The sequence below is a fragment of the Anomaloglossus baeobatrachus genome, chromosome 12 (assembly GCF_048569485.1).
Source record: "Anomaloglossus baeobatrachus isolate aAnoBae1 chromosome 12, aAnoBae1.hap1, whole genome shotgun sequence".
NCBI classification, from domain to species: Eukaryota; Metazoa; Chordata; class Amphibia; order Anura; family Aromobatidae; genus Anomaloglossus; species Anomaloglossus baeobatrachus.
The window spans coordinates 127,192,510-127,200,207 of NC_134364.1; the positions used below are offsets into that span (position 1 = coordinate 127,192,510).

Consider the following 7,698-nt stretch of genomic DNA (forward strand, 5'->3'; position numbering starts at 1 on the left):
TGACAATAATACAGCTTTATTAACAGTGTGCAGGGGGCTGACACCTGCGAGCAGTAACGGGAGTCCACACCCTGAAGGGGGCAGCGCAGGGGTCTCACAGGTTCAGGAGCTTCTCATTGAGAGCGATCTGCGACTGGGTGAGGTTGGCGAGATACGTGACCATCAGCAGGTCCTGAGGAGAGAGCAGAGGTAAGTTAATGTAATGAGCACCACCATGCAGGGGTGTGAGACCGCTCGCTGCGGCCTCTGAGGGGTTAACGCTGGCACTCACGTTGATGTTGCTGTTCAGCATGGCCTCGAAGTCCTCGGGGGGAGATTTTCGGCACTTGGTTCACCAGGTCCATCAGGAAGCGGCCCACGTTGTTGTCGGCAGAGACTTACCCGACTGAAAGAGGAAGAGACAATGAGTACAAAGAAGGAGGGGGCGCAGCATCCCCCCCAACAGCGCAGCCGCTCACCAGCACGTCCTCCGCATACTGCAGCACGGTGCTCAGAGAGTCCTGCAGGCGCACAGCGGCCGAGCCCACCTGCTGCAGGTCGCTGGTCAGACCGATGGAGCGGTTAGGGTTAAAGCAGGTCTTGGTGATCAGGTCAACTATGGGAGGAGAAAAGGATCAGACGCAGTGCAGAGAGCGACCACAGGAGGGCAGTGTAACCCCATACCACAGATCAGACAAGAGCTCCGGCTCCAGGCCAGATCCCGAGCCCCCCGACAACAGCCCAAGTACAAGCCCCCCTCCCAGCACCGGCCCCTGCTCAGATCCCGAGCCCCCAGGCACAGGTCCTAGCCCAGGTCAGAGCCCCCTCCCAGCACCGGCCTCTGCTAAGATCCCAAGCCCCCCAGCACCAGCCCAGGTACAAGCCCCCACCCAGCACGTGCCCCTGCCTAAATCCCAAGCCCCCCAGCACCAGCCCAGGTACAAGCCCCCACCCAGCACGTGCCCCTGCCTAAATCCCAAGCCACACACACACACACACACACACACACACACAAGCTTAAGTCCGAGCCACCTCCCAGCACCAGCCCCTGCTCAGATCCCGAGCACCCTGGCCCCAGCAGCCCAGGTCCGAATCCCCCATCACTGGCCCCAGACCGGGTCTAATGGCCCCGTCACACACACAGATAAATCTTTGGCAGATCTGTGGTTGGAGTGAAATCATGGACATATTGTTCCATTTGTGCACAGCCACAAACCTGCCACTGATTGTCCACGATTTCACTGCAACCACAGATCTGCCACAGATCTGCCACAGATCTACCACAGATCTACCACAGATCTACCACAGATCTACCACAGATCTACCACAGATCTACCACAGATCTACCACAGATCTACCACAGACCTGCCAACAAAGATTTATCTCTGTGTGTGACGGGGCCTTTAGCCCCCCCCCCCTCCCATCCCACCACAGCACAGACCCCAAGCCTGGCCCCAATCCCCACTCACCTCCAATCCGCTCCGTGTCATAATATATGAACTGCACCGTCAGTGGCGTGAACATCACTCCCATCGTCTTACCGGGGACACCCATCGAAGAGCTGCAAAGGAAAGGGCACACAGGTCTGTACCCGGAGGAGCAACACTCTGCAGAGGAGGAATAATTTGCAGATATATCACTGTGTATCTGTCAGGAGGAGGAGCGATGCTCTGCAGAGGTCAGTGGTGTAATAAGCTGCAGGAGGTGGAGGAGCGATGTTCTGCAGAAAGAGCAGTGGTGTAATCTTCAGGAAGTGGAGGACCGATGCTCTGCAGAGGTCAGTGGTGTAACCTGCAGGATATATCACTGTATAATGGGTGGAGGAGCGATGTTCTGCAGAGATCAGTGGTGTAATAAACTGCAGGATAGATCACTATGTATAGGGGTGGAGGAGCGATGTTCTGCAGAGGTCAGTGGTGTAATCTGCAGGAGTTGGAGGAGCAATGCTCTGCAGAGAGGTCAATGGTGTAATAATCTGCAGGATATATCCCTGTGTATAGGAGGTGGAGGAGCGAAGCTCTGCAGAGAGGTCAGTGGTGTAATAATCTGCAGGATATATCACTGTGTATAGGAGGTGGAGGAGCGATGCTCTGCAGAGGTCAGTGGTGTAATAAGCTGCAGGAGCTGGAGGAGCGATGTTCTGCAGAAAGAGCAGTGGTGTAATCTTCAGGAAGTGGAGGAGCGATGCTCTGCAGAGGTCGGTGATATAATAGTCTGCGGGGTACCTGATATAGGCCTTGATGTTCATGCGCGACCCCTGCATGCCGGTGTCCACGGTCATGTGGATGGGGTTGGTGGCCTCGCGGCTGTAATACTCGTGGATGAGCACGGAATGTTCTGTGATGTCGTTGCCGGTGGCGTACCTGCAGTACACAGAGCGGTCAGCAGGGGGAGGCAGCGCTGAGACTCCGCCCCCAGCAGCCGCCCAGCACTCACCAGCCCAGGATCTGCTCCGTGGACGACACCTTCTTGTGAAGCTCGTACATGTTCTTAGCGAACTCCATGTCCACCGCCACCTGCAAAATAAAGGGCATCAAAGGCCGAAACGAGGAGGCCACCCCCCAGGACAGCGGGCACCTCTCCCCCTCCTCCCAGGACAGCGGGCACCTCTCCCCCCTCCCTCCCAGGACAGCGGGCACCTCTCCCCCTCCCTCCCAGGACAGCGGGCACCTCTCCCCCTCCCTCCCAGGACAGCGGGTGCCTCCCCCCCCCTCTCTCTCTCTCTCCCAGGACAGCGGGCGCCTCTCCCTCCTCTCTCTCCCAGGACAGCGAGCGCCTCCCCACCCCCTCTCTCTCTCTCCCAGGACAGCGGGCGCCTCTCCCCCCCTCTCTCTCCCAGGACAGCGGGCGCCTCTCCCTCCTCTCTCTCCCAGGACAGCGGGCGCCTCCCCACCCCCTCTCTCTCTCCAGGACAGCGGGCGCCTCCCCACCCCCTCTCTCTCTCCCAGGACAGCGGGCGCCTCTTCCTCTCTCTCTCTCTCTTCCAGGACAGCGGGCGCCTCTCCCCCTCTCTCTCTCCCAGGACAGCGGGCGCCTCTCCCCCTCTCTCTCTCCCAGGACAGCGGGCGCCTCTCCCCCTCTCCCTCTCCCAGGACAGCGGGCGCCTCTCCCCCTCTCCCTCTCCCAGGACAGCGGGCGCCTCTCCCCCTCTCTCTCTCCCAGGACAGCGGGCACCTCCCCCCCTCTCTCTCTCCAGGACAGCGGGCACCTCCCCCCCTCTCTCTCTCTCTCAGGACAGCGGGCGCCTCTCCCCCTCTCTCTCTCCCAGGACAGCGGGCGCCTCTCCCCCCCTCTCTCTCTCCCAGGACAGCGGGCGCCTCTCCCCCCCGCTCTCTCTCTCTCCCAGGACAGCGGGCGCCTCTCCCCCTCTCTCTCTCCCAGGACAGCGGGCGCCTCTCCCCCTCTCTCTCTCTCCCAGGACAGCGGGCGCCTCTCCCTCTCTCTCTCCCAGGACAGCGGGCGCCTCTCCCCCTCTCTCTCTCTCCCAGGACAGCGGGCGCCTCTCCCCCTCTCTCTCTCCCAGGACAGCGGGCGCCTCTCCCCCCCCTCTCTCTCTCCAGGACAGCGGGCGCCTCTCCCCCCCTCTCTCTCCCAGGACAGCGGCGCCTCTCCCCCCTCTCTCTCCCAGGACAGCGGGCGCCTCTTCCCCCCTCTCTCTCCCAGGACAGCGGGCACCCCCCCCTCTCTCTCCCAGGACAGCGGGCGCCTCTTCCTCTCCCTCTCTCTCCCAGGACAGCGGGCGCCTCTCCCCCCCCCTCCCTCTCCCAGGACAGCGGGCGCCTCTCCCCCCCCTCCCTCTCTCCCAGGACAGCGGGCGCCTCCCTCCCCCCTCCCCCTCTCTCCCAGCGGGCGCCTCTCCCCCCCTCCCCCTCTCTCCCAGCGGGCGCCTCTCCCCCCCCTCCCCCTCTCTCCCAGCGGGCGCCTCTCCCCCCCTCCCCCTCTCTCTCCCAGGACAGCGGGCGCCTCTCCCCCCTCTCCCCCTCTCTCTCTCCCAGGACAGCGGGCGCCTCTTCCTCTCCCTCTCTCTCCCAGGACAGCAGGCGCCTCTCCCCCCCCCCTCCCTCTCTCTCTCTCTCTCTCCCAGGACAGCGGGCGCCTCTCCCCCCCCCTCCCTCTCTCTCTCTCCCAGGACAGCGGGCGCCTCTCCCCCCCCCTCCCTCTCTCCCAGGACAGCGGGCGCCTCTTCCTCTCCCTTTTCCAGGACAGCGGGCGCCTCTCCCCCCCCCTCCCTCTCTCCCAGGACAGCGGGCGCCTCTTCCCCCCCCCTCCCTCTCTCCCAGGACAGCGGGCGCCTCTTCCTCTCTCTCTCTCTCCCTCCCAGGACAGTGGGCGCCTCCCCCCCCCCCTCTCTCCCAGGACAGCGGGTGCCTCCCCCCCTCTCTCTCTCAGGACAGCGGGCGCTCTTCCTTTCCCCCCCCCTCTCTCTCTCTCTCCCAGGGCAGCGGGCGCCTCTTCCTCTCTCTCTCTCTCCCTCCCAGGACAGTGGGCGCCTCTCCCTCCCTCTCTCTCCCAGGACAGCGGGTGCCTCCCCCCTCTCTCTCCCAGGACAGCGGGTGCCTCCCCCCTCTCTCTCCCAGGACAGCGGGTGCCTCCCCCCTCTCTCTCTCTCTCTCTCTCAGGACAGCGGGCGCTCTTCCTTTCCCCCCCCCCCTCTCTCTCTCTCTCTCTCTCTCTCTCCCAGGACAGCGGGCACCTCTCCCCTCTCTCTCTCCCAGGACAGCGGGCACCTCTCCCCCTCTCTCTCTCCCAGGACAGCGGGCACCTCTCCCCCTCTCTCTCTCCCAGGACAGCGGGCACCTCTCCCCCCTCTCTCTCTCCCAGGACAGCGGGCACCTCTCCCCCTCTCTCTCTCCCAGGACAGCAGGCACCTCTCCCCCTCTCTCTCTCTCCCAGGACAGCGGGCACCTCTCCCCCTCTCTCTCTCTCCCAGGACAGCGGGCACCTCTCCCCCTCTCTCTCTCTCCCAGGACAGCGGGCACCTCTCCCCCTCTCTCTCTCTCCCAGGACAGCGGGCACCTCTCCCCCTCTCTCTCTCTCCCAGGACAGCGGGCACCTCTCCCCCTCTCTCTCTCTCTCCCAGGACAGCGGGCACCTCTCCCCCTCTCTCTCTCTCCCAGGACAGCGGGCACCTCTCCCCCTCTCTCTCTCTCCCAGGACAGCGGGCACCTCTCCCCCTCTCTCTCTCTCCCAGGACAGCGGGCACCTCTCCCCCTCTCTCTCTCTCCCAGGACAGCGGGCACCTCTCCCCCTCTCTCTCTCTCCCAGGACAGCGGGCACCTCTCCCCCTCTCTCTCTCTCCCAGGACAGCGGGCACCTCCCCCCCCTCTCTCTCTCCCAGGACAGCGGGCACCTCCCCCCCCTCTCTCTCCCAGGACAGCGGGCACCTCCCCCCCCTCTCTCTCCCAGGACAGCGTGCGCCTCTTCTCCCCCCCCCCTCTCTCTCTCTCCCAGGACAGCGGGCGCCTCTCCCCCCCCTCCCTCTCTCTCAGGACAGCGGGCGCCTCTCTCCCCCCTCCCCCTCTCTCCCAGCGGGCGCCTCTCTCCCCCCTCCCCCTCTCTCTCTCCCAGGACAGCGGGCGCCTCTTCCTCTCCCTCTTCCAGGACAGCGGGCGCCTCTTCCCCCCCCCTCCCTCTCTCCCAGGACAGCGGGCGCCTCTTCCTCTCTCTCTCTCTCTCCCTCCCTCCCAGGACAGTGGGCGCCTCCCCCCCTCTCTCCCAGGACAGCGGGTGCCTCCCCCCCTCTCTCTCTCTCTCTCTCTCAGGACAGCGGGCGCCTCTTCCCCCCCCCCTCTCTCTCTCTCTCTCTCTCTCTCTCCCTCCCAGGACAGCGGGCGCCTCTTCCTCTCTCTCTCTCCCTCCCTCTCTCTCCCAGGACAGCGGGTGCCTCCCCCCCCTCTCTCTCAGGACAGCGGGCGCTCTTCCTTCCCCCCCCCCCTCCCTCTCTCTCTCTCTCTCAGGACAGCGGGCGCCTCTTTCCCCCCCCCCCTCTCTCTCTCCCCCAGGGCAGCGGGCGCCTCTTCCTCCCCCCCCCCCTCTCTCTCTCCCAGGACAGCGGACACCTCTCCCCCCCCTCTCCCTCTCTCTCTCTCCCAGGACAGCGGGCGCCTCCCCCTCTCTCTCTCTCTCTCTCTCAGGACAGCGGGCGCCTCTTCCCCCCCTCTCTCTCTCTCTCTCTCTCCCAGGACAGCGGGCGCCTCTTCCTCTCTCTCTCTCTCTCCCTCCCTCCCAGGACAGTGGGCGCCTCTCCCTCCCTCTCTCTCCCAGGACAGCGGGTGCCTCCCCCCCCTCTCTCTCAGGACAGCGGGCGCTCTTCCTTCCCCCCCCCCCTCTCTCTCTCTCTCTCTCTCCCCCAGGACAGCGGGCGCTCTTCCTTTCCCCCTCTCTCTCTCAGGACAGCGGGCGCCTCTTCCCCCCCTCTCTCTCTCTCTCTCTCCCCAGGACAGCTGGCGCCTCCTCCCCCCCCTCTCTCTCTCTCTCTCCCCCAGGACAGCTGGCGCCTCCTCCCCCCCTCTCTCTCTCTCTCTCTCTCTCTCTCTCTCTCTCTCTCTCTCTCTCTCCCTCCCTCCCCCAGGACAGCGGGCGCCTCCTCCTCCCCCCCCCTCTCTCTCTCTCTCTCTCTCCCCCCCAGGACAGCGGGCACCTCTCCCCCCTCTCTCCCCCAGGTCAGCGGGCACCCCCCCCTCTCTCCCAGGACAGTGGGCGCCCCCCCCCTCTCTCCCAGGACAGTGGGCGCCCCCCCCCCTCTCTCCCAGGACAGTGGGCGCCCCCCCCCCCTCTCTCCCAGGACAGTGGGCGCCCCCCCCCCTCTCTCCCAGGACAGTGGGCGCCCCCCCCCCTCTCTCCCAGGACAGTGGGCGCCCCCCCCCCCTCTCTCCCAGGACAGTGGGCGCCCCCCCCCCTCTCTCCCAGGACAGTGGGCGCCCCCCCCCTCTCTCCCAGGACAGTGGGCGCCCCCCCCCCTCTCTCCCAGGACAGTGGGCGCCCCCCCCCTCTCTCTCCCAGGACAGTGGGCGCCCCCCCCCTCTCTCCCAGGACAGTGGGCGCCCCCCCCCTCTCTCCCAGGACAGTGGGCGCCCCCCCCCCCCTCTCTCCCAGGACAGTGGGCGCCCCCCCCCCCTCTCTCCCAGGACAGTGGGCGCCCCCCCCCCCCTCTCTCCCAGGACAGTGGGCGCCCCCCCCCCTCTCTCCCAGGACAGTGGGCGCCCCCCCCCCCTCTCTCCCAGGACAGTGGGCGCCCCCCCCCTCTCTCCCAGGACAGTGGGCGCCCCCCCCCCTCTCTCCCAGGGACAGTGGGCGCCCCCCCCCCCTCTCTCCCAGGACAGTGGGCGCCCCCCCCCCCTCTCTCCCAGGACAGTGGGCGCCCCCCCCCCCCTCTCTCCCAGGACAGTGGGCGCCCCCCCCCTCTCTCCCAGGACAGTGGGCACCCCCCCCCCCTCTCTCCCAGGACAGTGGGCACCCCCCCCCCTCTCTCCCAGGACAGTGGGCGCCCCCCCCCCCCTCTCTCCCAGGACAGCGGGTGCCTCTCCCCCTCCTCCCTCTCTCCCAGGACAGCGGGCGCCTCTCCCCCCCTTTCTCTCTCCCCCAGGTCAGCGGGCACCCCCCCCTCTCCCAGGACAGCGGGTGCCTCTCCCCCTCCTCCCCTCTCTCCCAGGACAGCGGGTGCCTCCCCTTCCCCCTCACACAGTGGGTGACTCTCCCCGGGTACCTCATCCTCAGACT

At 66.5% G+C, this 7,698-nt stretch overlaps 1 protein-coding gene across 1 annotated transcript; it reads right to left on the minus strand.

Annotated features, from left to right (window-relative positions):
* LOC142257700 (eukaryotic translation initiation factor 3 subunit F-like) lies at positions 1-2,526 on the minus strand. The gene is given in 7 exon segments (XM_075329833.1): positions 1-172; positions 272-310; positions 312-376; positions 449-595; positions 1,449-1,540; positions 2,205-2,342; positions 2,416-2,526. Coding segments are annotated over 7 exon segments (657 nt in total). The 5' UTR covers positions 2,514-2,526; the 3' UTR covers positions 1-94.
* Positions 2,527-7,698: the final 5,172 nt, after the last annotated feature.